The 27,989-nt window shown below is 42.6% G+C and overlaps 5 protein-coding genes and 1 non-coding gene across 8 annotated transcripts; 2 read left to right on the top strand and 4 right to left on the bottom strand.

Moving 5' to 3' along the window:
- Nucleotides 1-203: 203 nt before the first annotated feature.
- Nucleotides 204-5,624, bottom strand: ppp1r8b (protein phosphatase 1, regulatory subunit 8b). The gene is made up of 7 exons (XM_058053266.1): nt 5,522-5,624; nt 5,089-5,149; nt 4,647-4,800; nt 3,427-3,644; nt 2,358-2,502; nt 2,176-2,240; nt 204-1,019 (listed from the first exon to the last, which is right to left on the bottom strand). Exons 1-7 carry the CDS (start codon nt 5,572-5,574, stop codon nt 666-668), a joined length of 1,050 nt encoding a protein of 349 aa, XP_057909249.1. The 5' UTR covers nt 5,575-5,624; the 3' UTR covers nt 204-665.
- Nucleotides 4,874-5,047, bottom strand: LOC131105760 (small Cajal body-specific RNA 1). The gene has a single exon (XR_009119992.1). It is a non-coding gene; the product is annotated as a small Cajal body-specific RNA 1 (non-coding RNA).
- Nucleotides 5,625-6,313: 689 nt separating the features above from the next.
- themis2 (thymocyte selection associated family member 2) lies at nt 6,314-10,393 on the top strand. Of its 2 annotated transcripts, XM_058053465.1 has the most exons (6): nt 6,314-6,432; nt 6,506-6,646; nt 6,708-7,118; nt 8,646-9,763; nt 9,845-9,953; nt 10,024-10,393. In XM_058053465.1, the coding sequence occupies exons 1-6, from the start codon at nt 6,330-6,332 to the stop codon at nt 10,116-10,118; spliced, it is 1,977 nt and encodes a 658-aa protein (XP_057909448.1). In that variant the 5' UTR covers nt 6,314-6,329; the 3' UTR covers nt 10,119-10,393. The 2 variants fall into 2 exon arrangements, with proteins under 2 accessions (XP_057909448.1, XP_057909447.1); XM_058053464.1 differs by having other exon boundaries at nt 9,845-10,393.
- Nucleotides 10,394-11,655: 1,262 nt separating this feature from the next.
- Nucleotides 11,656-16,726, bottom strand: rpa2 (replication protein A2). Its single transcript, XM_058053753.1, has 9 exons — nt 16,564-16,726; nt 16,328-16,422; nt 16,077-16,178; nt 15,868-15,981; nt 15,702-15,776; nt 13,976-14,086; nt 13,785-13,904; nt 13,616-13,710; nt 11,656-11,863 (listed from the first exon to the last, which is right to left on the bottom strand). Exons 1-9 carry the CDS (start codon nt 16,574-16,576, stop codon nt 11,776-11,778), a joined length of 813 nt encoding a protein of 270 aa, XP_057909736.1. The 5' UTR covers nt 16,577-16,726; the 3' UTR covers nt 11,656-11,775.
- Nucleotides 16,727-16,986: 260 nt separating this feature from the next.
- On the top strand, nt 16,987-23,481 carry smpdl3b (sphingomyelin phosphodiesterase acid like 3B). Of its 2 annotated transcripts, XM_058053751.1 has the most exons (9): nt 16,987-17,409; nt 17,479-17,611; nt 17,675-17,888; nt 19,371-19,468; nt 19,549-19,692; nt 19,771-19,940; nt 20,748-20,928; nt 21,075-21,208; nt 21,272-23,481. In XM_058053751.1, exons 2-9 carry the CDS (start codon nt 17,551-17,553, stop codon nt 21,641-21,643), a joined length of 1,374 nt encoding a protein of 457 aa, XP_057909734.1. In that variant the 5' UTR covers nt 16,987-17,409; nt 17,479-17,550; the 3' UTR covers nt 21,644-23,481. The 2 variants fall into 2 exon arrangements, with proteins under 2 accessions (XP_057909734.1, XP_057909733.1); XM_058053750.1 differs by having other exon boundaries at nt 16,987-17,611.
- mecr (mitochondrial trans-2-enoyl-CoA reductase) lies at nt 18,857-27,890 on the bottom strand. The gene is made up of 10 exons (XM_058053752.1): nt 27,580-27,890; nt 27,006-27,103; nt 25,993-26,124; nt 25,765-25,908; nt 25,368-25,470; nt 25,142-25,244; nt 24,633-24,706; nt 24,503-24,563; nt 24,353-24,425; nt 18,857-23,018 (listed from the first exon to the last, which is right to left on the bottom strand). Exons 1-10 carry the CDS (start codon nt 27,783-27,785, stop codon nt 22,855-22,857), a joined length of 1,158 nt encoding a protein of 385 aa, XP_057909735.1. The 5' UTR covers nt 27,786-27,890; the 3' UTR covers nt 18,857-22,854.
- Nucleotides 27,891-27,989: the final 99 nt, after the last annotated feature.

The following is a 27,989-nucleotide window of genomic DNA, read 5'->3' as shown; positions in this document are numbered from 1 at the left end:
TTTTTTTTTTTTTTTGGGGGGGGTGCTTCACACTATCTCCGTATCGAAATATCATTATCGTGAGCCATGTATCGGATCTGTTTACCCAGATCTGCACCAATCTATAACAGCATAATTGTTCCCACCTGGGAATGTGGTCCTACCAAATTTGCCTTTTTGCATCGACATGCCGTACAACCATCATGTGCGCATAAGTCGCCATCTACTGGCTGCCAAAACGACTGCAATATATTTATTAGAATTTGGTCAAATCCATTAAGACACAAGACAATTTCTTCATCACATATCGACTGTAATGTGTTAGAAAATAAAAATAACCAGATCTCTTTCCTCCTGACTGACAGGACTGTCAGAGTAAAATCCTGGGTATAAAAATACTCTTTTCGCCATTTATTAATAGCGTTTTCAAAAGCACTGAAAAGAGTGGAAAACAACTAAAGACCGTTACATTAGTCTGATACACAAATCCCGTTACTGACACACAACCATTTCTAACCATGGCTCAACATGTGGTGTTTCGTTTCGTATGCAACTGCTCCGCACCAGAAGGCCCTCCAACACGAAATAAAAAGTGGCGTCAGGGCTGATTGACGCCACCTCGGCCAGGTTGGTATCAGTGAAACATCCCCGCCGGTACCTGAGAGTCAGCATGCAGGGCAAAGCGGTCATATGAGTAGCGACGGCGTGGGTTTCTTGCCCGGCCACGCCTCTTTGGCGTACTTCTTTTTGCGTGGCTCGTTGAGGGTCTCTGGTAGGTAGGGGGCCGTGACAGGAGTGGGGTTGAGCATGACGGGGGGCTGGTGTGCCTCTGGTGCCAAGTCCACCTCGGGTGCCGGATTGGGGAAAGGCAATGGGAGGCCGCCCTGCATGGAGGCGCCACCCGGAGCGCCTGTGGGCTGGTTCTCATGGCTGGTGGGAGGCAGGTCACCGTAGAGGCCGCTGCTCAGGGAGTAACCGTGCATACGTTTTGAGGCAAAGTTGTCCAGACCCAACGTGTTTTGACCTTCTGAGCGCCGTTTCTAAAACAAAGTGAGCACAATGATAACATCAGGCTGCATTTAAGCAGCAGCCATGATACATCCTCTTCATATTCTTGCGTGTTTGTGTCCTCTTAGGCTGGCATGACTGAGACCCGAGAGACCTTGCAGGGGGGCATCCCTCATGACTGAAGGCTTGGCTTTTACAACAGGACAATGCCGGATTTCGCAATTCCCACCTGACAGGACTTCGAAATTTGTCACTTTTTGGGACCATTCGGCGTGTTCCCCCTGATTTAAATTCAATTGCCAACATTTGAGGATGGATGGTAAGGGAAGTTTGTAAAAAAAGTAAAAATGTACACACTATCTGTATCTGTTCTCCCATCTAAATTATCTGTATCAGTACTCGGAGGGGTGGGAGGCATAAACTGGAAGTGGGTGTGGTTTAACCTGGAATGGGCAGGGCTTAAATCTGTACATTATTTTAGGTCTGAAATAGAAATTGGATTCATGTGTGTGTGTTTGTGTAAGTGATCCTTAAGACTTTATTCTTTAATTATTTTTAATGAGGGGCGGCACGGCGGACGAGTGGTTCATGCGCAGACCTCACAGCCCGGGTTCAATTCCACCCTCGGCCATTTCTGCGTGGAGTTTGCATGTTCTCGCCGTGCATGCGTGGGTTTTCTCCGGGTACTCCGGTTTCCTCCCACATTCCAAAAACATGCTAGGTTAATTGGCGACTCCAAATTGTCCATAGGTATGAATGTGAGTGTGAATGGTTGTTTGTCTATACGTGCCCTGTGATTGGCGACCCTCGTGAGGAAAAGCGGTTTCATACTCGTATCCGGCAAAAATACATTATCTGTAACAGATACTCATTTATAATAAGTGTCCGGCTACTACTACTAACTACTACGTATTACTGAGTCCTTTTTTCGACATTTCATTTCAGTTTTAGGAGGGTTTTGGGGGCTTTTTTTTAGGTATGGTCTTAAACTTTTAATCAGCTGATGAACAGCCTAATTCACTTGAACTGTTTACTCACACTTTTTTTGTCTCACTTATTTTTGATCAGGAGTGTAGTTTAGCGTAGTCGATGTGCAGTTTGTATATTAGGAGTACAGAAAATGAGTCAACAGACAGCCATTATAATCTGCAGTAAATGGCTTTAATAAGCGACAAAGCCAAACCTTACCTTGATAGGGACGACGGCGGTCTGCACCATATTCCTAAAACGTCCCACCGAGGGGTCGATGTCCTCTGTGAAATGAAAAAAAAAATAGAGTGAAAATAAAAAATAATAATTTTCTTTACAGCATTGTGCTATTGTGTGAAAGGCACAATCTCTAACGACTGCATGGAAGAGGTTATTGGCACCTGGATTGATTATGCAGTCCTCCTCATTGAAGGTAACTCTGGAGTTTCTCCTCTTCCTCTTAGGCCTTTGGATGTCCAGGTTGCCCTCTTCGATGGTCAAAAGGGAGATGCGCTTGTTGTGAGCCGTGTTAAACTCCGTCAGATTCTGCCAGGCAAAATGGTCCCACATGATTCCATTGTTATTCATTCATTCATTCATTTTCTACTGCTTATCCTCGCGAGGGTTGCAGGAGCCAATCCCAGCTGTCTTCAGGCGAGAGGCAGGGTACACCCTGTACTGGTTGCCAGCCAATCACAGGGCACATACAAGTCTGTTGGCTCATGTTATTCTTGTAACGTAACTTTTTTTTCACAACCTAATTTTGCGAAAATTGCTGATAATTGTTAATGTTACTAAACTGACATTTTTCCTCGAATTAGGTTATTAGAATAAAATTTTAACTTTTTCTTGTTAGATTACATCATTTTTCTCTTGCTTTTTTGACATTATTCTTGTAAAATTACTGCTGATTTTTTATTTCCTTGTTATATTCTATTTTTATAATGATGGGCAAGCTGCAAATAGCCCCCAGGCTCCAATTTTGACTGTAAACAAAAAAAAACTGCAAAAAACATATAAATGTTTGTTTTTATGCTGGACTGATGTTTTTTTTCATCAAATGGTGCAATTTCCCACTTTGTTCAATAGTCCTTGAATGCACCATAGTTGCTGTGAAAAAGTGGCACTAGCCCCGTCCCAAAAATTTTCTACCGCTTATCCTCACGAGCGTCGCGAGGGGTGCTGGAGCCTATCCCAGCAGTCTTACGGGCGAGAGGCGGGGTACACCCTGGACTGGTCGCCAGCCAATCACAGGGCACATATAGACAAACAACCATTCACACTCACATTCATACCTATGGACAATTTGGAGTCGCCGATTAACCTAGCATGTTTTTGGAATGTGGGAGGAAACCGAAGTACCCAGAGAAAACCCACGCATGCACGGGGAGGACATGCAAACTCCACACAGAAATGGCCGAGGGTGGTCCAATGTTATAAAGTGTATAAAAACAACAACATCCTCCATACCTCCAGCTCAGTCTCCTCCTCCGGTAGTCCGAGAAGTCCTTTCAGCTCATCTTCATCTCCTATCTTAATGTCTCCAGTGCCTCCCCCTCCCTGGCTTTGGGGTTTCTCTCGGATGGTGTAAGTCCGCGTGGAAGCGCCAAAGGATATTGTGGAGTCGATGGGAACCTGCTGAGGTTTGTGCGCCTCAAGACGGATGTGCCCAAGGAAAGTACCATGTGCTAAAAAAAAAAAAAGCAAAAAAATTATAAAATGCTCATTCATTACTTCTATGCAGTGTTTACCATTTGTGGTGGATCATCACAAATACTTTCGGTGCTACCAGTTTGCCCTTGCTCATAAACACATTATAATGGGATGTCTGGGAATGTAGCTTATTACAACTGCATACACTTGGTACTACTATATTATCCAGTATTACTGTTACGCGCTAACGATGGATCTGCACGATCGATTGATAGCGCTACGCCCGAGATGGATCCATCGTTAGCGCACAAATCGATCGATTTCTGCGCTCACAATCGATGGTATATTACTGCGCCCGGGGATGGATGTGTGTAGTTTGTTTAGATGCCAACAGATGGCAGCGCTGAGCGTTGTTACTTACAAGAATCAACAAGAAGTCGATGCATGCAAATTTAAAATCTTTGATTAATTGTCACAGCGGCACGGCGGTCTAGTGGTTAGCGTGCAGACCTCACAGCTAGGAGACCAGGGTTCAATTCCACCCTCGGGCATCTCTGTGTGGAGTTTGCATGTTCTCCCCGTGGGTTTTCTCCGGGTACTCCGGTTTCCTCCCACATTCCAAAAACATGCTAGGTTAATTGGTGACTCCAAATTGTCCATAGGTATGAATGTGAGTGTGAATGGTTGTTTGTCCATATGTGCTCTGTGATTGGCTGGCGACCAGTCCAGGATGTACCCCGCCTCTCACCCAAAGACAGCTGGGAATGAATGATTAATTGTCAAGCAGTTCACTTTGTTACCGTTCTCGGTGGGGGGGGGAGTGTGAACCCTAACCCCTAATCCTGTCATTGTATGCAATGAGCAGATCAACGATTGTCATTATATTGTCAGCGCAGTGTCAAAGTATCGGTCTCCAACGCAAGGCAGTTATATCCATCGTGAGCGCACAAATCGATCGACTTCTGCGCTAACGATGGATCCATCTCGATCGCGCAAATCCATCGTTAGCGCGTAATATTACTACTATTACTACTTACTACTGTTGAGATCTATGAGAAAGAGCCTCTTCAAATGTTTATGGTAGACGAGGGCGGCATGGACGCGTGAGCATGACTGATGGTCGATGGTGAAGTCGCACCAGTCTGGATTCCTCCCAAACAAGTAGAACTTCTTTTCGTCTATGATCAATTTCTACACACACACAAAAAAAGAGAGAAAATGCATCTTGCCGGATTGGACATATTCACCAACAATATTGCAGTATGACTGTGCCTCTGAGCCATAACTCAACAGTGTTCCTCCCCACTGAGAAGCTTAAAATCAGGGCTTTATTATGCTCTGGCACCGCTAAGAAGCCATGCAGCCATTGAAGTAAAAGTCCAGTTTGAGAAACTCAAGCTGGGACTCTACTAGACTGCCTGGCTTGTAGTTGGTGCCATTCAAGAGAGAGTATGATTGCATGCATCACATTCAGCTCACCTCGATCAGTTTGTCTCCCTTCATCACGTCGAGGTGGAGCCCGACGGGTGGCTTGCCTCCCCTGAAAGCAAACCATCTTAACTGGGAACTATTAATGCTGAATACACTGTGCTCTAATTGGAATAATGTTCAAGCTCTAAAAGATAACCAAAATACGACAAATTAGGGCAGAAAAGCAACACGCCTGCAGATATCTAGCACATAAACTAACACATCGTTATGTTTGGTTGGCTATCTGTGCATCCCCAGGTTAGCTAACCTCGTTAGCTAGCCAGCATTGCCGGAATGCTACGTTTAGCCACCTCCCGCTATATTACAAAAATGCATCCCTTAAACAAACATAAGGAATATAATTCCATTTTGGTGTACTTTCTTTGCATCAAATAACTGCATTGCGCCATAATGTTAAACAAAAAGATGTGGAATCGCTCACCATGATGGACAATCAAAAGGAGGGGGGCCGTCGTTACTTGTTTTAGTCGCCATCTTGGCCTCATCTTCCCAGAGCCGCGGGGCATGTTGGGTAAACCCCGATACTGATGCTGCTGGGAATTGTAGTTCTTTTTTTAAAAGTGCGGAAGAACCTGTATATTTGGCTGGATTTTCGTGATGTGAGGTTCTACAATGTCCAGTCAATTACAAGTGTACTTTGAATGCGTATTATTGATTCGATTAATTATTGTATTAAATGTGTATATTTATTTTTCAGATTTTGTACCTAATAATGCATTGTAATCAGTTCATTTTTTGCAGGTTCTTTGTATCTGTTTTGTTTTAATTACTTTACAAAGTATATGCCTTTATCATTGTTATTAACATAATGAAATATAACTATTAAATATGTGCTGTGGATATAGGAATTTCAATTAAATAATTTAATTTATTTTATAATTATTTAATTATACACGCAAATATAATTGACATTTATATTATTATCATGAGTAATATTATACTTATGGCTAATATTATTTGTATTATAATTACAAGTTTTGCTTTTTAGTTTATTAATGTGATTATATTACTATGACTAAATAAATATTGACTGTTTTCATGTTTTTGCACTGTTTTTGCATATTACCATGCCAAAGGCGTGTTATGCTTTCTGTTTGCAAGCTTTGTGCAGAAGCATCTGTGACTTCCTCCTTCTCTTTTGTGGTTTTGGATCTAGAGACACCCCACTATCGCATCTGTCTGTCTGCACGATTCATTCTCTGATGGCCTGCCCTTCGGCACGCACAGCAATGGCCGACAACAACGTGTTGCCTCTCCAGCAGTACATCGCATCACTAGACAGCACAAGTTTGCCCAGAATCCTACAAGTCTGCTCGGGAGTGTACTTCCAAGGTAGGTTTATGTCTTTGTGAGTAAAAGTGCCACTGTTAGATCTCCTCACCGGTGCTGCTGTCGTCTTTTCTAGGCTCCATCTATGAGATCTCCGGGAATGAGGTGTGCTTTTCCACGGGGGACATCATCAAGGTTACCGGCATTGAACTCTTATCTGTATGCTGCGAAGACGTCAACAGTAATGAGACGTTTGAGTTGCCCATCAACCATACAGGTGCTCCTTGGAGATGTTTAGCACCTGAAATGATCCATAGGTGACATTTTGTTCTTTTCAGGGCTGTTTAAAGTAATCCCAGAGGTGACGCCGTACAGCACAGTGGAGGAACTGGTCAAGCTGAGGCCTGTGGATTTAAAGTCCTGCCTCCCTGTCAGATTCACCACACGCTCCAAAATCACCCTTGAAGATGTAACGCTAGGGGCGGGATCAGTTTTGACGTTGCTGTCCGTGGAAGATGATCGGTGCCGCTGCCACGTCAGAAACCACAAGGAGGCCTCGGTTGAGATGTATATACCGCTGGAGACTCGTGGGGAGTTCTACGTGTGCGAGGGCGAGGAGAGCTTCACTCTCAGGGAGATCATGGCTTCACCATGCCTGCGTGTTCAACGGTTCCACTTCCTCAACACCGCTATGTGCACACGGACGCTCGTACTCAGTCCTGTCTACCAGATCTGTGCCATCATGAACTGTGAGAACACTCGACATCACACTTCCTGCTTTCATAGACATTTTTTTCCTTATTCATTTAGGGGTTGGGGGCAGCACGGCGGTCGTGTTCGTGTTCAATTCCACCCTCAGCCATCTCTGTGTGGAGTTTGCATGTTCTCCCTGTGCATGCGTGGGTTTTCTCCGGGTACTCCGGTTTCTTCTCACATTCCAAAAACATGCTAGGTTAATTGGCGACTCCAAATTGTCCATAGGTATGAATGTGAGTGTGAATGGTTGTTTGTCTATATGTGCCCTGTGATTGGCTGGCGACCAGTCCAGGGTGTACCCCGCTTCTCGCCCAAAGACAGCTGGGATAGGCTCCAGCACCCCTGCGACCCTCGTGAGGAAAAGCGGTAGAAAATGAATGAATGAATTTATGGGTTGGGCAACGAGAACACAAACTTTATCAACACTTTAGCTCTGTGACGTTAAAGCAGGGGTCCCCAAACTAAGGCCCGGGGGCCAGACACGGCATGCGCTGATAATACATTCAAACATTCATTCATTTTCTACCGCTTATCCTGACAAGGGTCGCGAGGGGTGCTGGAGCCTATCCCAGCTGTCTTTGGGCGAGAGGCGGGGTACACCCTGGACTGGTCGCCAGCCAATCACAGGGCACATACAAGTCTGTTGGCTCATGTTGGGTTATGTTATTCTTGTAACATAACTTTTTTTTCACAACCTAATTTTCCAAAAATTGCTGCTAAATGCTAATGTTACTAAACTGTAACATAAAATTTCATCATAAAATTTTTACTTTTTCTTGTTAGATTACATCATTTTTCTCTTACTTTTTTGACATTATTCTTGTAAAATTACTGCTGATTTTTTATTTCCTTGTTGTATTCTATTTTTATAGCTGCAAATAGCCCCCAGTCAATTTTGACTGTAAAAAAAAAAGGCAAACAACATGTAAATGTTTGTTTTTATGCTGAATTGATGATTTTTTCCCCACTTTGTTTGATAGTCCTTGAATGCACCATAGTTGCTGTGAAACAAAGTGGCACTGGTCCTGTCCCAATCATTTTCTACCGCTTATCCTCACAAGGGTCAAAAGGGGTGCTGGAGCCTATCCCAGCTGTCTTCGGACGAGAGGCGGGGTACACCCTGGACTGGTCGCCAGCCAATCACAGGGCACATATAGACAAACAACCATTCACACTCACATTCATACCTATGGACCTAGCATGTTTTTGGAATGTGGGAGGAAACCGGAGTACCCGGAGAAAACCGACGCATGCACGGGGAGAGCATGCAAACTCCACACAGAGATGGGATCGAACCGAGATCTCCTAGCTGTGAGGTCTGCGTGCTAACCACTCGACCGCCGTCGTTTATCTGTTAATAAAATCCATCAATAATGGTCATATTTCACACATAATGCTGATTAATCATTATTATTATTAATTATTAATTTGTGAAGTGTGCTTCATTTGATTACATTTTGTAACGTAACGATCCCAATATCTTCTCACAAATGACGTGATTTCTCCCATTCTGTGCGCAGTGAGGAAGAACATGTTGAGGTTCCCATCCAGCTTAGAGGTGGACGTGGTGGACATCACTCACATGGAAATGGAGGTCAACTTTGTCTCCCCTCTCAGTCTCACAGACATCCATTCCCAGCCTGACGAATACTTCCCCGTTGTCGTGGAGATCCTGGATGGTCCGGAGAGCTGTGATCTATTTAATTGCAGATGGCTGACACACCTCCGGAAAGGAACCTTGCTGATTTTCCACAAAAAGAGAACTTCGGAAATGACTGTGATGTCCAGTTTGAAAAGTCGCAAGTTGCAGTACTTCCTTGTCTCAAAGCAGTACGACGGACAATTCCGGAGGCGTCCCAGAGAGTTCGATTCTGTCTATGAGCTCTATGTGGCCTCCATGCAAACATCAGGTTTAAAAGTGTCCGTCACAAGGAACTGTGAGGAAGTTGAGGAGGAAGGTGTTCCTGTTCTGAGTGTCGGGGAGCAGCTTCAGGTGGTGGGTTGTCAAAAAGTCCTGCTTTCATGTGGAGGCACTGCGAGGCAATCCGTTGAAGCTCTTGTTTGCCGGCGCCTCCAAGATGCAGATGAAGAAGATGAGGAGGTCTTTCTGCCTTTGTACATGCAAGGTCACTTTGTGGAGGTGCTCAGCGACAACAAGAAGTACAAACTGGAAGACTTGGGAAGGATGTTCAAGTTACCGCTGGATGTGAAAGCAGTTACCCGGGATCCCAAACGGGAGACGGACCCTCTTGTGGGATTTCCGTGTCTTCGGATAGAGGGGGTCACGCTGGAGCCCACCATCCTAGCGAGCTTCCTGGACTCCCCGGAGCTCTCGTTCGAGATCCCAACCCAGAGGATCTCGGTGTCTGTGTATCAAACCCAGCATGCCCTTCCGTGGCCTGTTGTACCCCCTCAAGAGTGTCACATGGAGTGTGTTACTGAGGTGACAGACAGGTTCCTGCACCAGTTCCTTAAGGAGGCTATGACAAGGGAAGAGCCTCCCCCCAGACCCCCCAAAAGGAATCAGTCTGGTTTGACCATAAGGCTGGAAAAGTCGACCCAAAGCACGCCGAGCAAAGAGTTTTCCAGTTTGAGCTTAAGAAGCAGAAACGAGAGCTGCTCACTTCCTCCGCCTCCTGTAAGTACGACCATCATGAAAACCACTATCTCGCTCTCACACTACATTCAAAGCCACCCGTGTTCGACTTCCCCTCCCCAGGCAACCGACAAACCGCTGCCAGTCACGCCGCACAAGAACTCAGCGCCTCCAACGCTGCCCGCAAGGGCCACGGCCAACACATACGTGGGCGTGGCAACTCACGCTGAAGGTGAACGACAACCTATTCTCTTTGTGTTGCTGCAAACTGTGGAATCTACCAAATATGCTTCTTCTCGCAGGGTCACCACAGTGTGCTTCTGCAGCAGCAGAAGACACAGACGACTACGAACAAGTGGAGAACATGCTGGCAGTGATGGTGAAGGAAGCCCACTAGACTGTGGCTTTCTACTAACCGCACAATGCTAGCTTGCAGCAAACTTTTAGCTAAAGAATTACATCCAGCCGCTCACAGTGATGCACAAAGCTGAAGCAATTAAGCTAATGCTAATGTGGCAGGTTGACTCCCACAAGGTGGCGTTGTCGGACGACTTCCTTTTGCATCCCTCCTTCAGCTCGCCGCACTAAGAGTCCACTGGGTCGGCGCCTGTTGGTGACAGTTGGCGCCAATGGAATTTGCTGTGGCGCCTACTGTCGCCAATAAGGTGCCTAGTGGCGTGCAGTGGCTCAAACTGCCTCACAACTGGCTCGTGGTGGCCTGAAAAGAAAATTTCAAAATCTTTAAAATCTTCAAAGTGTCCACCAAGTGGAACCAAATGTTGCAAACAATCCGCCTATTGGAATCCACTGGAATGTAATGGCACGAGCCAAGTTGCGCCAATGATGGTCGGAGTCCACCGGGCCTCCGGCGCCAGTTCGCGCCAAAGATTATGTGATTGGCACGTAGTGGCACGCTGTGGCACCAAATAATGCAACATGCCGAAAGAACATTAATTCGGCGCCACAGCGAGCCACTACGTGCCAATTACATAATTTTTGGTGCAAACTGGCACCAACCCAGTGGACTAGCATAAGATAGCTGAGAAAGAAAATCAATAAGACTGAAGGTGACAACTGACAACTAATGGTGACTAATATAAAATTGTAAACAAACAAATATTGAAAAAGTGGTACTGAAAAAGATGGCCAATGGTCCAAGGTCCTGTTTTCTGACCAAAGCAAATGTGTCTCATTTGGAAATCCAGACCTCAGGGTCTGGATGAAGACTGGAGAGGCACGGGACAGACGCTGCCTAAAGTCCAGTGTGAAGTGTCTTCATTCTGTGATGATTTGGGGGCGCCATGTCATCTTGTTGGTGTTGGTTCACCAGAGTCAATGCAGCTGTCTACCAAGAGATCTTGCAGCACTTCAAGCTTCCATCTGCTGAAAACCTTTTGGGAGATGCTGACTTCATATTCCAAGATGGCTGCCAAAACCACTTGTAACTGGTCTACTGACAACGGTGTTACTGTGCTGGACTGGCCTGCAAGAATCTGGGGGTCATAATAGGTAGCCTGAAGGTCCTGAACAGTTGATGTTGGAATGGCTTGTATCGGTTCAGAATTGTGGAAGTAGTAGAAGGTACTTTGTTTTATGGAAAAATTATGAATTTGGGAAAACTTTTGACTTTCGGATCACCGACAAAATGTAACGAGTTCTACCATATCCCATTTTCAACAATTCTTGAAAATTTCATCCAAATCCATTCAGAACTTTTTAAGTTGGTTTGAGTGTAAACAGATGAATGCCGGCAAAAACATATCACAGCAATCCATCAAAACACCATTGTCTTGGTTATTCAAAATGTCATAAAGAATGAAAAAAAAAATGAAAGTCGAGACAATAATTCTGGTTATTACATCACAACTTATGTAACACCCCCACCCCCAAGGTTGTCATGTATCACAGTATTGTATGATAAATGACACAAGAAATCAATAGTATTTTGTTTATTCTCAGGTACAGGACACAAATTGTGTATTGTTTTTTTAAAAAATGACAAAATATCAACTTTTGAACAAAAAAAAAAATTTTTCTTAACGGAGGCAGAGCATCTACTCGTCGCAGTCTGTCGACTTGAAATGGTCTTCATCGATGGTGGAAAAGATGTGACCTTCGTTGCTGAGGAACTCCACCACTTGCCTGTTTTTTTTTTTTTTTTTTAAATAATTCCAAACAACAATACCGTTATCGTTAATCATCAAAGGATATTTTGGAGCTTACATCACTTACAGTACAGAACACAAGTTCAATTCCCTGAAGCTATGGGGAAGTGCAATTCATATTCTACGAATATTGAATTTGCATTCCGAGTTCTGAGAAATCTGCAGTTGCGCGTTTAGTCAACTGGGGTGTGAACCCACAAGTGATCAGGCCACATGACAAAAAGTAAAAAAAAAAAAAAAAATCACCACCAATCCCGCGGAAGCTCATTTTCGTGACTGAAAAAAAAATCTCAACGGTGAATCATAATTATGAGCTTAAATCCAAAAATTATGACTTATGATTATGGAGCCTATCCCAGCTATCTTGGGGTGAGAGGCGGGGTATACCCTGGACTGGTCGCCAGCCAATCACAGGGCACATATAGACAAACAACCATTCACACTCACATTCATACCTATGGACAATTTGGAGTCGCCAATTAACCTAGCATGTTTTTGGAATGTGGGAGGAAACCGGAGTACCCGGAGAAAACCCACGCATGCACGGGGAGAACATGCAAACTCCACACAGAGATGGCCGAGGGTGGGATCGAACCGAGGTCTCCTAGCTGTGAGACTGTACTTTCTTCAAGGACATTTTGTCAAAAATGTAAACAGACAGTATGGGAATCAGCACCATAAAACCCGGATGGGAACATCCCTAGTAAATTAGTGGTGCGCAAAACCGTTCATCTCAGTGAACTGGAACATTTCGGTTCATTCAGTAAAAAGATCTGTTCATTTTGTACTTCAAAGTATTATGCCAGCCCTACGGATCAGAGCATCTCAGCTCCCTGGTCCGGCATTACGACTCAGTTATTGACTCTCCAGCCAATCAAAAAAGAGCATTTGCAATTGGACGGACTGAACGGGTACTTTAGAGGCGGTGACCTTGTTCATTCCGTTCACAAAAAAGAACTAGTTCTTTTGGCCCGTTCGTTCATGACTGATTTTCTGTGCCTACTGAATCCTGTTAATCAAATGTTTAAGGTTTATGGGGACCATCTTTTTTTAATAGGATGCTTTTTTAAATATTAAAACACATCAATTTGCTCATTCTTTGTTGAAAAACAAAACTGAATAAACAAACGATTAGAGGCATGCAAAACATATGATAACAGTGACCAGCCATCTTGAAATTTTTATATATGCTGTAGTCAATATATGACTTCATTTTTTAATTTTTTCCCGCCAAAATCAATTACATATATAACGGAGAGCCTGAAGCATTGTTGCCGGTTTTTGCAAGACTTTACAGGTGGAATAGTTGCATCCCATTACGTGCATTCCTGCTGCCTGTTTTTCTTTCTTTAGAACGCCAAGAAAGAAGAAATATACATGTGCATGTCTCACACGAGGTATATGAATGGAGAAATACCCCAAAAATACAGTTTTCCTTTACGGATATTAACATTTTAAAAATAATTGTACAGTTAAAGACCATTATGTTTGACAGTTTGACCTTGGAACAGATTATTTCCAGTACAGTGAATTACTCCATTTATTTGAATTGGAACAATTTTACAATTCAAACAAATTGAATACTGTACTAGTACTGTACTGTTCACCGCAGTACATAAAACTTATAGAAGACTTATAGAAGGAAAATATTGAAATAAAATGACCTCACATAAAAGTCATTAAGCAATTAGAACCATGTAATTGACCTGTCTATCATGTTGTCACTTACTTGATAACAGTCATGCTGAGGCTGTCCAGTCTCAGCTTTATGTCGTGAATGCTGATGCCGCGTGGATCTGGACATCCTCGTATCAAACTCAGCACCTTCATGCACGTGAAAGGACAACCCATGAGAACATGACGCCATGTTTCAGCAAGAACATTAAATGTACTCCTACCTGGTTCTGGTTTGCACTGAGCCCGTTGTTAGTCATGTCAGATGCGCCCGCATAACCCACGTCACCACCCATGCCTCCTGTAGACCGCATCAATGCCGAGGAGCTCTGTCCCGGCTGACCCTGAAACCGCCATTAGCAACAATTAGCTTCCTAAGGATACCGGATCATCTTTCTACGTTTTGCTTCCTTACCGAAGTCTTGCCGAGCGCCATGTGCGCCTGGACAACCTCCAGCATGTGTGACGTGATTTCATTCATGTCCTCCAGGGCCCTGACACTGAATGCCACCACAGAGCGGTTATTCTGGACACACACGGGGGGGCACGTTTGGCGTTAAGATACCGATTACCACGACCCTTTTATATAAAACAGACACTTACACTTCATCAGTGACATAAATATAAATATATTAGTGCTGCAATGATTATTCTAATAATTAGAGTACCTGGATTACAAAAAATACTATTTTTCTTTAATATCTTATTTGAGGACTCGCTGACTACCGATTCGCTGTCGCCACTGTGCAGCAATAATGAAACTCCAGCGGTTGCTGGTGTGACCGATAAAACAACTATACGGTACACAATTGCCACCTGTCGTGTCGGCATGAATTTCTTTGTTTATTTATTTGTTTATTTATTTATTGTGTCACCTTGATTTCAGCTGTTTTTTTTATAATAGTCTCTTTTTATCTTTATCTTTAATGGTTGCTAAACTCAATGTAACTGGTAGAACATGTACTGTGTATAATGGATGCGGCCTAACCTGTTTGAAATCCTATTGAATCATTCATTCATTCATTCATTTTCTACCACTTTTTCCTGATTATCCAAAAAATTAAACCAATTGTTCATTCATTATTTAGTCAAATGTGCCGGGGCTTCGAAGCGTGTGTCGAGTAATCCAGTGGGCACTTCCGCGAAGCGTGTACCGAGGCTTGATTCATCTGGGGAAGGGGCCGGAATCGATGACGTCCGAAGCCGCGCTGCCCGGCTGTACCACGTGAGGGATTTGGGAAAAGGTTCCGAATTTGCCGGAATGTTTGCCTGTCACTCAGCGCTATAAATCTCGCAGGCTTAAACGTTAAAATGTGGAGTTTTGTGGTGAGAGTCAGTCAGTTGAGCGTGTGGATAGTATTTGTCGATGGTTTGGTTCCTATACGGTTACGTTAGTTTGGAGTTCAGAGAGAGAAGATATGGAGCCAGCTAGAAAGAGGAAATTTTCTCCTGTGTGGAAACATTTTGACTTGATCAGTAAGCCAAATCAACACTATTAAGAGATGGTATGTTTGCATTTCAAAACCTGTATTTTCACTGTTTGTCATTGTTATTGAGAGGTGAAGTGTGCACATGAAGCTTCAAGAAATGAATCCATTCTCGAACCAGTTGACTGAAATGGTTCAAAGCCTCATGGGGCTTCATCTCGCCATCACTAGTCAAATGTTTTATTCTTTCTTGTAAAATTATTATTGCTCTTTAACCAAGCAAAAACATGTTTTTTTCCCCCCAATTACTCGATTAATCCATAAAGATTTCACAGCAGCCATAACATACAGTGTATATATTTTATCTCAAGGAATATACTGTTTAGTCTAATTAGTGTGGATCAATTTTTAAATATTGTATTGGAACAGGCTGCAATTTTGTTGTTTATTTAAGATTTTAATATATAAATAAATAAATATAAATATTAATAAATTGATATATATATATATATATATTTAAATATAAATATTAATAAATTGATAAATATAAATATTAATAAATTGATAAATATATATATATAAATATAATTATATATTATAATAAATATAAAAAATATAAAAATATATTAAAAAATATAAAATATAAATAAATATAAAATATAAATATAATAAATATAATATTAATAAATATTTCCAGCAGGAGCCTGAACTCACCTGAAAGGAACGCAGGTTGCCAGAAATTTTGACATATGTCCCTGGAGGCAACATATTTCCGTCTACATTGAGGTCCTTGGACAAAATGAAAAGGATTGTGAAACATCCGGTGTTTTACAGTATCACATGATCAATTTAATAGTCCAATGACAGTCCAAATAATTACCTCTGCGTCCAACCACTGTTTCACATCCATGGGGGCTGACGTCATGTCGTCCACCTTGTACTGGATGTTGGTCATGGACTTGTCTGTACTCCTGACGATTCCCACGATGGTGACCTAAGAAACCATGCATTGTTTAGATTTTTTTCATAAACCTTCAACTTATAAAAGGAGACTGCATTTATTTTTTTTTAAAAAAAAGGCTTCCTTACTTGTGCCACTTCCACATCTCCAACTCTAAAGGCCTCATCCGACTGGGAAGCGCTCATCAGCTGGGACACAGTGCAGGGGATGATCTGTGAGGTTCTGGTTCTCTGCAAAAGTACACATAAAACGGCATCAGCAGCCATTATGGCAAGTGTTTTTGTGACCAAGGAAAACGACACTAGGAATCTTAAGCTCCACTTTGAAGAAAGATAATACACTAAACACATTACAGTAAGGTGCATATTAAAGCATTTACCCCTTTCTTCTCTCCTCCCTGAGAAAGGGAAGGGGATGCAAAGCCTCCATGGGACTGAGTGTATCCCCCCGCCACAGTGGAGTCATTATATCCACCTGAGAAATAAATAAACAACGTTTAAAAACAATGGCTGCATTTGTTGTCTATCACAAGCTGTGCTAACTCTTATGAAGCCACAAAAGCAAAGTTATTCGTCCGGTGTTTTTGTAAACAAGACGAACCGGCGTTAAACTCACCTTGGTTCCACATTTTATTCGAACAAAGTCGGTGGTAATAGTTGAACTTCAAATGTTAATAATGAGCAGGACATATGAACATGTCTGACTGCTTCCTCCCGCGCGTACTTCAACTCAGAGCGCATGCGTCAACTACAATTCCCGCGAAGCTCCGTATAAATTGAGAGTAGAAATGCCCCGATTGTTGTCTGACAACTTTCTGTCAGTGGCGTGTTAGAAATGATACATAGCCCTAGTTGAGACCATGATAGTGATAAAAGCGTCGTCGTTTGTTAGGAATTAAAATATTGTTGTAGATGACACAGAGGATAAGTATCACAAGGAGAGACGAAAAAGGAACCTGCAAGATTAACACCGGGTCAAAAAATGCAACATTTACAACAGGTCGTGCTGCCTTCAAGGAAAGCGAATCGAGTCGTAGTTCATAGAGTCGTTACGTGATCATATGCAGTTCTGTTGGTGCGTTCAAGCGTATATCCTGTATTATAAAAACATTTACTATTAGAAAATAATATACTTGTGGTGGAATGCAGTGAATGCAACGTATCGTTTTCATTTTACTTCAGTTTTCATGTCGTCCTAATGTCGTTCTAAGACGAGCATTTTTAAAATTTTTATGACTATATTTGCCATTAAGTGCAAGGACTTAATACCATAAACTTAAGAATTACTTAAAAAGTGAATATGGAGACATCCCACCCAACTTCTTGGATTTGTGAAAATATGTATTGACAGGTCATTTGACTATGTCTGATTTCAATGTGAGGGACGTTTTGGAATTACCAAACTGGTAATTGAGTAAATTCGGAAATTGCATGTAAAATCAACACGTGGTTTCTTTCCTGGGTGAGTGAAATATTGACAATATGACAGGCAATAAATTTGTGACGCATTTGGAGCCTTGTCTGCTATCAGGGCTGGCCTCTCCCATTCTCAGTGGACTCGAACACACACCACTAGTGTGTGTGTGTGTGTTCTTTCTTCAACATGTCTGCACAGAGGTTGCTGCTGTGTTGTCTTCTTTTTAAAGGGTCTCTTGCGCTGTTAGGTAAGTGACCTAAATACAGAACAAAGACAGGTGTGTAATTAAACAATTATTTAAATTCAACAGGCAACTTTTGGCACATCACTGACCTGCACTGGGACCCGTCCTACAGTCTGGGAGATGACCCCTTTAAGGTGTGTGCATCAAGCGGTTTCAGACCTGCAGCCAATGCGGGTAAATTTGGTGACCATGCCTGCGACTCCCCGTGGAACCTCATCAACTCCTCTATTTATACTATGAGGAACATCCTACCGGATCCGGATTTCATTGTGTGGACCGGGTATGTAGTCTCATCCATGCAGCATTCTCGACTGTTAACCGTTAGTTTGACAAGTCAGTTTTGCTTTCTCTTTCGTGATTCTTACCTAATGAATGCAAAGAGTCAAAAAGTAAACAGCATGTATGTCAACAGTAATAAACAAATAGCTTCAATAGATGTAATATGTAATGGTTAGCTTCTTTTTACACTTGTATGATGGGTAGGAATGTCCAAAAGTTTCGGTAACCAAGTCCCTAAACGCCACAGGCAATATTCCCTTTATTTTTTCCAAGTATCTGAGCATACACAAAAACAACCTGAGCATTTATTGGACCTATGTGAGTGGCATCGAACGTGCACACTGTAGTATCGCACCTGTGAACTTCCATTCATAGTCATATTTTTTGCATATAACTTATTTCTGGAAATTTACTAGAAATTGATGGCAAATTTATTGTAAATGTTTACTATTGTCTAAATAAAAACAATTAACATTAATTCTCAACTGACTTTCCGGTGACCCTGAAACAAAAAACAAAAAACATCACCCGATTGTTCTCCTGTTTACATATACTCTAAAAGCCAGTCCACTTTTTAAAGTTTTGGTTAAGTGAGCGGATGTTGCACTTCCTGCCTCTTAGTTCCACCATAATCCAGGGTTAGCATTTAGCCGTTCTTAGCTGGCTGCAGACGTAAATAAATGCAAACAGGATCTTATCACAGTGTTTGTCATTGTGTTATACAGTAATCCCTCCTTTATCGCTGATAATTGCATAGAACGCCTGTTTAAAATTATAATTATATTTTTTACTCATATAACTAATTATAGTAAACAATAATGTTTACTGTATAGAAATAGAAAATATGACAGGAAATAGACTAAAAGGAAGCACGTTTAGACATTTTGGAGTTCACATAAAAGTTACAGAAATGACTCACAAGAGCAAAAATACTTTTCCGCTGTGTAACAATAATGTAGAGACATTGTTGTCGCAACACGTGTTGTACGATGGTGAGGCAATCAGTGCAGAGGATACTGAACAATAACTTCCTGTATTGTAGGCCTATAGCAGGTGTACCCAGGTCTTGTATTTTCCTTCATTCAGCAATTTTTATACTTGAAATGCTTTATTTAGGCCAAAAAGACTTTAAAAATTGCTTAAATATGCATATTTTTGATGACTAATTAGCTGTAGTTAACCACAAAACAGCAATAATTAATTAATTCTTAATAAAAATAATCAAAATGATTTTGCAAGGCATTACTGTGTGTTGTTACTGCTTGTTATTCAACCTCAGAGGTTCCACTGTAATTCTCTTTTAGAATATATGTTAAGATTTTAAATATTTTAAATTTTATTTTAAATATATATTTTTTATTATTTTAAATATAAAATGAGATTAAATGATTATGTGCTTTAATCGTAAATCTGTGCACCTGGTCTCCTAAAAAAACACCCCAATGGGAATACAATTTTTCCATGCTTGTATTATTTCACACAGAGACGACACACCGCACGTTCCCGACCAGAAACTGGGCACAGAGGCAGTACTGAGCATTATCAGAAATCTTACAGACCTCATAAATGAGGTTTTCCCAAGTATGTCACACTCGGAAAAAGGGAAGTCAGAGAAATGACTTTTCAGTATGGCCTCATAAATGTTATTTGTCTGTGTGCAGGAACTAAAGTGTACTCTGCCCTGGGTAACCATGACTACCACCCCAAGAGCCAACTGCCTGGAGGCCCGAGCTTCATGTACGACGAAACAGCCCAAATGTGGCAGCATTGGTTGGAGCCCGAGTCCGGTGTAACATTCCGGAAAGGTGGTTGTTTTAAGCCTGGCGATCAGTGATGTCTTCTTAATGGAGATATAAGGAGATATGAATGTGTGTTACATGCAGGTGGATACTATACGGAAAAGCTGCTAAATAGAACTGGTTTCAGGATGTTGGTGCTCAACACCAATCTATACTATAGCAACAACATGCTGACCCAAAATGATGAAGACCCCGCGGGACAGTTTAGCTGGGCGGATCAGGTCCTAGCAGAGGCGACCAAAAACAAAGAAAAGGTAAGGAAAATATTCATTCATTCATTTTCTACCGCTTATCCTCACGAGGGTCGCGGGGGGTGCTGGAGCCTATCCCAGCTGTCTTCGGGCGTGAGGCGGGGTACACCCTGGACTGGTCACCAGCCAATCACAGGGCACATATAGACAAACAACCATTCACACTCACATTCATACCTATGGACAATTTGGAGTCGCCAATTAACCTAGCATGTTTTTGGAATGTGGGAGGAAACCGGAGTACCCGGAGAAAACCCACGCATGCACGGGGAGAACATGCAAACTCCACACAGAGATGGCCGAGGTTGGAATTGAACCCTGGTTTCCTAGCTGCGAGCCGCTATAATTATTAATTCATTAATTTTCTACTGCGGGGTAGCGGGGGGTGCTGGACCCTATCGCAGCTGTCTTTGGGCGAGAGGCGGGGTACACCCTGGACTGGTCGCCAGCCAATCACAGGGCACATATAGACAAACAACCATTCACACTCACATTCATACCTTGGAGCCTTATTCATACCTTGGAGTCGCCAATTAACCTAGAATGTTTTTTGGAATGCATGGGGAGAACATGCAAACTCCACACAGAGATGGCCGAGAGTGGAATTGAACCCTGGTCTCCTAGCTGTGAGGTCTGCGTGCTAACCACTCAACCACCGTGCAGCCTCCTATAAGGAATTAAGTTATTCAAAGTTAAAAGTGATGGAAGAGTTTCAAACAGGAATAAAGTGTACTAGTGTATTACAGCCCTGACCATGATAGCAAAGCCACACCCACTTATGCTACCTCATGTTTGGGTTTTGACCCACAGGTGTACATCATCGGTCACGTACCTCCAGGCATGTTTGAGAAGAAGAGAAACAAGTCCTGGTTCAGGAAACACTTCAACAAGCGATACATGGAATTGATCCAGAAGCACCATTCCGTCATCATGGGACAATTCTTTGGACATCATCACACCGATACGTTCCGCATGTTCTACAACCCAGAGGGTAACGTCCACACAGTGTTTGCTGCAAGATGGCGGAGAACATATACATCTATGTTTTATGCCACTTATTGTCACTAGGGTTGCGGGTATGCTGGAGCCTAACACAATTTTTTGCCTGGACTGACATCACAGTCTCTGTTCCTGCAGGTTCTCCTATCAGCACAATGTTCCTCACCCCTGGGGTGACACCGTGGGAGACGACACTCCCCGGAGTCAAGCACGGCGCCAACAATCCTGGCATTCGGATCTTTGAATATGACACCCAAACCCTCCTAGTCAAAGTAAGACTTTGAACATAAATGCCGCTAAGATGCCAGACCTGATGCCATGTCTTCCCCACGCAGGACGTGGTGACCTACTACCTGAACCTGACTCATGCCAACACTGCCCGGGATCGCTGGGAGAAGGAATACCGCCTCACCGAGAGTTTCCGCGTCCCCGATGCCTCCCCTGCCTCCATGGACCGGCTCCTGGACGGAATCTCTGCAGACCGCTGCCAGTTACAGAAGTACTATGATTTCAACTCGGTGAGCTATGACCTCAGCGAGTGCGACGGCGCCTGCCGCGTGGACCACGTGTGCGCGGCGCGAGAAGTCGATTACGAAAGGTACGAGCGCTGCCTGGTGACAGAAGCGGCGAGTTTCATTGGCGGTGGTTCGTTTCTCGTTCTCTCTGTGGCTGAAAGTATCCTGTTTGTTTTTAATCAGCATTTTTAATTCCTATTTTTGTTTACTATCAGTCACCATTTTGTTTTTGTCTATCATAATGGTGTTGCGGTCTGCAAATTGACGCTCTGATTAGGTTCCATTCTCAACCAAAATTCCGAAACCATCGCCACTTAATGTCCTGTATCGATGCAAGAACTGTTAATTTTAATAATGTCTTACACCAGGGGTCTCAAACTCAATTTACCTGGGGGCCACCGGAGCTAGGTTCTGGGTGAAGCCGGGCCGCATCAGGTTTTCAAAAAAAACCCCAAAACGCATTTATTAAAAACTGGAAAAAAAAAAAATAAAAAAAATATCTTCAATGCTTTTGCTTCTGCTATACCCTACACTTTTTCAGTACTTTGGTTCCGGTTTTCCACACCAAAATATCTGATAAAACATTCCACTGTTCTCAAATATCTTAATTTTTATTTTTCTATACACAAAATAAGATTAAAAAAATAAACAAATTAAGAATAAAGACAATAAATCAATTAGTAATAAATAAGTAAAATAATAATAAAACAGCAAATAAGAAAAACATAAGAAACCACATACAGTTGGTAGAGAAATTATTTTTTTCAGATTCAAATGTACAGTATTAACAGTTATTTAACCTTTAACATGAACATTAATGAAACTTAATAATTTTACCCAATTAGCAAGTTAGCATCGTACTCAGTTCCGTCTGGGAGCAGCGTCGTAACTTTAACAACATGTTTGATGAGATGCTTTATCTTGACGTGTATTTTCCGTTTTATTCCAAATCATTTCCTGCGTTTATTTGTACCCAGCGTCATAAGCCTTTAGCTTCATTGCTAATCCAAAGCAAAACAGGATAACAGGGTAGGGTAACAGTATAGGCGGGGCAAAATCATGTTAATTGTGTCCGGTGTGCACACAGCTTTAAGCTGTCATTTCAACATTAAACTTCGTCTCGCAGGCTGCATTTGGCCCGCGGGCCGCGAGTTTGAGACCCCTGTCTTACACCATTATGTTGAAGTTAAAAAAAAAAAAAAAATATATATATATATATATATATATATATATATATGCTGTTCCTCTCCAACCAACACTATCATGTTAGCTATAGCCCCTAATAAAACCATAACACAACCAGCCTCAATCCTTATGTGGATTATCTTAGCAACAAATATGACCCATGATAATGATAGTAAATATTCAACTCGACATTTATTGCGTGACGAACCAGCAAAGAGTCACGTGATCAGGACCTGCTTAGCGGAGGTGAACGGCTGCATGGCGTCGTCCAGGGCTTTCCTGTAGTCGTGGAGACGGACCTCGGTGCAGGCGGGAGCGCTCAGTTTCTTCTGGCGAATGAGGGAGCAGAGTTGGTCCAGCATGGAGCGGAATGCTGTTGAATCTACGGAGCACGGAGATAATGTTTTTATTCATCACATGGAGTGCTGTAATAGTATTTTAGTATAGGAAAACTGCACTTTTTCTGTCATTTTGCCCATCATCAACAATCCTTACATGAGACTAGCTAAGAATGTACATGATGGAACACATATTGCCCCTACGTTTTTTGTTTTTGAGTTTGGAAAAGTTAATACTAGGTGCAGGCGTTCCTAAGGAAGTCCCGCTAATGCTTAAAAATGGGCAAAATACTGTAAGTAAAACTTTATTGTACTTGCTAATACATGGTTACAGCATGTATATAAAACCATAACCCCCTTGTTGGGTTTTTTTTGGACATGTTTTAATTGCGGTCTTTGTAGGCGGCATAGTTGTGTCCCATTACGTGCAGTAATAAACTGTCTCTTTTCATGTTTTTATATTTTTAGAACACACCGAAAAGAGAAAGACATGTGCTCATGTTTCACATACGGAATGTAGATGGAAAAAAAAAACATTCATCCAACATCCATCCTTCCATTTTCTACTGTAATAGAATGTCAAAGCATTTTTGCTGTGTTGTAAGTGTTGCTGTTAATACAAGTACAAAATGGAAAGTTGAAAAAACGCCCAATAATATTCCACTCTAGTCCTGCAGGTGGTGATACTGCTGACTACAAAGTTGTTGGGTATGCTGGAGCCTATCCCAGCTGCATTTGGGCACAAGGCAAGGGTACACCCTGGACTGGTCGCCAGCCAGTCGCAGAGCACCATTTACATTCATATCATTCATTCATTTTCAACCGGGTGCTGGAGCCTATCCCAGCTGTCATCGGGCGAGAGGCCGGGGTACACACTGGACTGGTCGCCAACCATTCGCAGAGCACCATTTACCATTTCATATCATTGAATAATAATTTTCTAAAAAGTGATAAAAATTATATGCAACACGTCAAAATGTGGGGCTGCACGCCGGTCAAGTGGTTAGCGCACAGACCTCACAGCTAGGAGACCAGGGTTCAATTCCACCCTCAGCCATCTCTGTATGGAGTCTGCATGTTCCCCCCGTGCATGCGTGGGTTTTCTCTGCCGGTTTCCTCCCACATTCCAAAAACATGCTAGGTTAATTGGCGACTCCAAATTGTCCATAGGTATGAATGTGAGTGTGAATGGTTGTTTGTCTATATGTGCCCTGTGATTGGCTGGCGACCAGTCCAGGGTGTACCCCGCCTCTCGCCCGAAGACAGCTGGGATAGGCCCCAGCACCCCCCTGCAACCCTCGTGAGGAAAAGCGGTTGAAAATGAATGAATGAATGAATGAATGAACGTCAAAATGTGGACCTGTGTCAGTGAACTCACCATGTGAGTGCTCTCTCTTCCATTGTGTCACCCAAAAGCCGCAGATTTTCACATCCTTGAAAATAAGAGCACTCTAGAGAATATGAGAATGAGAATATTAGAGGTTTTGGGTTTTTTTTTTTTGGTGTGTGTCATGATGATGCATCTTACCACTGGGACAGTCACTGGCTGTTTGGACATCCCCCCATACGTCACCATGGACCCTCCAAGTCTGCGATAAACACCCACCATATGTATTTATTGTTATATTTGCATTCCACTCAAGACAGTGCAATCTTACTGTAGATGACGAAGCAGCTCAGTCGCACTCTTTCCTCCGACTGCATTCAAGGCCAATTTAGGCCTTGGGCATGTCTGAAAGGAAGCAAAAAGTGGAAAGTTTACCCATAGAAAATAATAGAGATGGCAACTGTTCTGTGTGATGATCTGTGTAAAAGTGTAAGATGAAGTTAACCTTTATCAATGAGAGGCGTGGTACACCCTGGACTGGTGGCCAGCCAATCACAGGGCACATATAGACAAACAACCATTCACACTCACATTCATACCTATGGACAATTTGGAGTCGCCAATTAACCTAGCATGTTTTTGGAATGTGGGAGGAAACCGGAGTACCCGAAAAAAAACCCACGTATACATGGGGAGAACATGCAAACTCCACACAGAGATAGCTGTGGGTGGAATCGAACTCCGGTCTCCTAGCTGCGAGGTCTGAGGCTAACCACTTGTCCGCCATGCAGCCCCCAATATTTTCAGTTCTGTGTTTTTCGGGTCTGTTAAATGACATACCTGAAATAGTTCCTTCATTTCGGGTCGCCTGAGGTCTTCCTCCTTGATCACGTGACTGGCTCCAAGGGCCTTCAGCCTATCACTGAGCTGTGTGAACTCTGGCCTTTTTTGTTTTTTTTAGAAGGAAGTTCATAAAAAGCAGTAATAGAGCTTATTTTATTAAATTATTCTTACTTTTCAAAAATATACAGTAATGTCATAGTTCAAGTATATAAAATGGAGAAACCTGTCTCGGACCACGTTAATGGTGTTTATTCCCCTGGCTGCAGCCAGCTGAATGACCGCCTGTCCAACTCCACTGTTGGCTGCATTCTGGATTACTGAATCACCTGCAGGGTCGTACACAGCCCATAACATTAGGTGCACCTTCTCCATCAAACAGGATCTACTGCAACAATTGTCCAGATGTGTACATCCAACACATGTATTCTTAGTGATACATTTGAAAGGCTTTTGTCTTCATTATAATATATAATATTTTTGGTTACTTTAGCTACACAAAAGACCTTGAAAAAATATATATAATTATATATATATATATATATATATATATATATATATATATATACACACACACTACACATTCATTAACATACAGCATATGCTATGGCATGCCAGCTTACCAGGCTTGAGGCTCTCAAAGTCTGAGAGCATCCTAAACGCAGTGCAAGGGTTCACCCCCAGCGTGGCAGCACACAACATGGGAATATCATTTGGCACCGAGATGACATCATCCTCTTTCAAGATGGCTGCCGTCCTCCACATCCCTACACACACACACACACACACACAAAAATACACATTAGAAAGATGCCATTGCTGCAGATATCATTGCAGTTTCACTCATTTACCCACGCCGGCATCTTTCGGAATGACCCAGTCTCCTATTTGGAGGGACGTCACCTGGCTGCCCACCTCCATCACCTGGGCCACTCCTTCGTTACCGCCCACAGCAGGAAGGTCAGGGAGAATGGCGTACGTGCCTGGAAAAAACACAGCATACTTTCAAACCTTGTTATATGTGCAGGAGTGATGATATCACTAGCCACGCTAACATGAGGAGTTTTTCTCTTTCCGAATGGAATCTTTCCGAATGACCTTTCCGAAAGCAATGGTATACATGGAAAGGAATATTCCAATCACGTGTCTACATGCGCCGCTACAATTAACCAGAATAGTCAATGGGGCATGCGCAGTAAAGCATAATCACCAACATCACGTGATACCGACTTCCTCGAGTTTTTCTTTCACTTGTTGGAATAACTCCGTATTGCCAGTTTTTCATTCGTCCAGTCTTGAAATTTAGTTTTAATCAAAAACAAACTTTCCACAGCAGTCCAGTGCCGATTTCTCGCCTCCATTTTTTTTTTTTTTAATCGGAGAACATCTCGTGCTACGTGTTACGTCATATCTCAGCATTCGCTGAAAGAACGCACCCGGGAACAGGAAAAGATAAAAGTTCAATCTTGCTAATATTTTATAATTAAGCTCGGCACATGTTTTATATAGATATGTATTTTCTTTTTTTTAATAAAACTGGACTTGTGAATGGCGTATAGAAGGGTTTAGATTCTGTTCCACAGATGGCGCTAAAGCACACGAAAGCTGCTTGCCAACCGCCAATAAACAAAAGAAGAAGAAAAACACCACGACAACTTTCCGATTGAGCGGGTACAAGATACCTCAATCGGATTGGGGAAAGGAATATTCCACCCCTGGGAATCCGATTATATATTCATTCGGATTGGCACTTTTCTTTCGGAATGAGGTGTATACAAAGGTTACATTCTTTCCGTTTGAGCAAATAAACCGAATGGAATTGGAATATTTGGGTCCATGTATACGTGGCTAATGAAGGGGTTACCTTGGATCATGTTGATGTCAGACGGGTTGATGGGAGCTGCTAGGATTTTCAGCAAAACATCTTTTGTACCCAGCTGCGGAAGGTCCAAATCCTCCAAACTGCCAATTACAAAATCCGCACATTGTACTTTACGTTATTTCGAATGCACTCGGAAAATGCTGCAAATTCTGTACGAGAAGCTGCTAGTGCTTTTCTTATAATCCATCCATCCATTTTCTTTCTTTTTTTGAGCTTTCGTACCTCCTGGGGCCACATCTGTCCCAGCTTACACCTTGAAATCCGCTGCATTTGTACAAATACAGGTCACAGCCTGGCACTCTCTGCTGTTGAGTAAACACCAATGGTAACTATACTTATCCGAGGAACTATCTAGTTAGTTTTGTAGTTCCCCAACTGATTGATAACCAAATTAAACACATTTATCGGGTATATTAGTACAGAAAACAGTGAAAAGACCACCCATATATTTTTTTAAGTCACAGTTGCTTCCGTTTGACCCACGCATGATGTCTGAAAAAGCTTACTTGTACTAGCTGTGATAACATATTTATTGTTTAGCTGTTAAATATCTTACCGGATGACACTGGAAGGGTCTCCGTGATTTCTGTACACCAGAGCTTGGCAGGTGGAAGCATGATGTCCGTAAAGTGCGGCTGCTTGTTGGCTCAAGTGGTTAGCGTGACGTCGGTAGCGTGACGGATTTAAATGAGCTACGGCAAAAAAAGTTCTTCGACAAGCGTAGTGCCTTTGAGTACAAACTGCGCGGATTTGAGTCCACATTGTGACACAGCGTAGCACCGAGTATAATCCCGTGGAAGTGCTATTTAAAAGTGTTTACAGAAATGGCTAGCTAGCTGACCCCTCACTGTGGGCGGCCATATTGCAATGGACCCGATTTACAATGTAAATAGCCGACAGCGCCCCTAGCGGATACAGCATCATTATGCACTACAGTACAGTACTGTATACATAAATGCTTTAGTA

This window comes from Doryrhamphus excisus, chromosome 17 (assembly GCF_030265055.1).
Source record: "Doryrhamphus excisus isolate RoL2022-K1 chromosome 17, RoL_Dexc_1.0, whole genome shotgun sequence".
Lineage (NCBI taxonomy): Eukaryota > Metazoa > Chordata > Actinopteri > Syngnathiformes > Syngnathidae > Doryrhamphus > Doryrhamphus excisus.
This window is presented reverse-complemented; position numbering and strand designations above follow the sequence as displayed.

Excerpts from the sequence above, each read along its gene's own strand:
- themis2 (XM_058053464.1), top strand. The coding sequence starts at position 6,330 with ATGGCCGACAACAACGTGTTGCCTCTCCAGCAGTACATCGCATCACTA. Across the intron at positions 6,647-6,707 it reads GTTGCCCATCAACCATACAG|GGCTGTTTAAAGTAATCCCA; the intron begins GTGCTCCTTGGA and ends TGTTCTTTTCAG. Across the intron at positions 7,119-8,645 it reads GATCTGTGCCATCATGAACT|TGAGGAAGAACATGTTGAGG; the intron begins GTGAGAACACTC and ends TTCTGTGCGCAG.
- rpa2 (XM_058053753.1), bottom strand. Across the intron at positions 16,179-16,327 it reads AGGGAGGAGAGAAGAAAGGG|AGAACCAGAACCTCACAGAT; the intron begins GTAAATGCTTTA and ends GTACTTTTGCAG. Across the intron at positions 14,087-15,701 it reads GCAACCTGCGTTCCTTTCAG|AATAACCGCTCTGTGGTGGC; the intron begins GTGAGTTCAGGC and ends GTGTGTGTCCAG.
- ppp1r8b (XM_058053266.1), bottom strand. The coding sequence starts at position 5,574 with ATGGCGACTAAAACAAGTAACGACGGCCCCCCTCCTTTTGATTGTCCA. Across the intron at positions 2,503-3,426 it reads AGGAGGAGACTGAGCTGGAG|AATCTGACGGAGTTTAACAC; the intron begins GTATGGAGGATG and ends TTTGCCTGGCAG. Across the intron at positions 1,020-2,175 it reads CCGCCGTCGTCCCTATCAAG|AAACGGCGCTCAGAAGGTCA; the intron begins GTAAGGTTTGGC and ends ACTTTGTTTTAG.
- smpdl3b (XM_058053751.1), top strand. The coding sequence starts at position 17,551 with ATGTCTGCACAGAGGTTGCTGCTGTGTTGTCTTCTTTTTAAAGGGTCT. Across the intron at positions 19,941-20,747 it reads CGACCAAAAACAAAGAAAAG|GTGTACATCATCGGTCACGT; the intron begins GTAAGGAAAATA and ends TTTGACCCACAG. Across the intron at positions 21,209-21,271 it reads CCCAAACCCTCCTAGTCAAA|GACGTGGTGACCTACTACCT; the intron begins GTAAGACTTTGA and ends TTCCCCACGCAG.
- mecr (XM_058053752.1), bottom strand. The coding sequence starts at position 27,785 with ATGTGGACTCAAATCCGCGCAGTTTGTACTCAAAGGCACTACGCTTGT. Across the intron at positions 25,909-25,992 it reads TCCGAAAGATGCCGGCGTGG|GGATGTGGAGGACGGCAGCC; the intron begins GTAAATGAGTGA and ends GTGTGTGTGTAG. Across the intron at positions 23,019-24,352 it reads GAAGAGAGAGCACTCACATG|ATTCAACAGCATTCCGCTCC; the intron begins GTGAGTTCACTG and ends CGTGCTCCGTAG.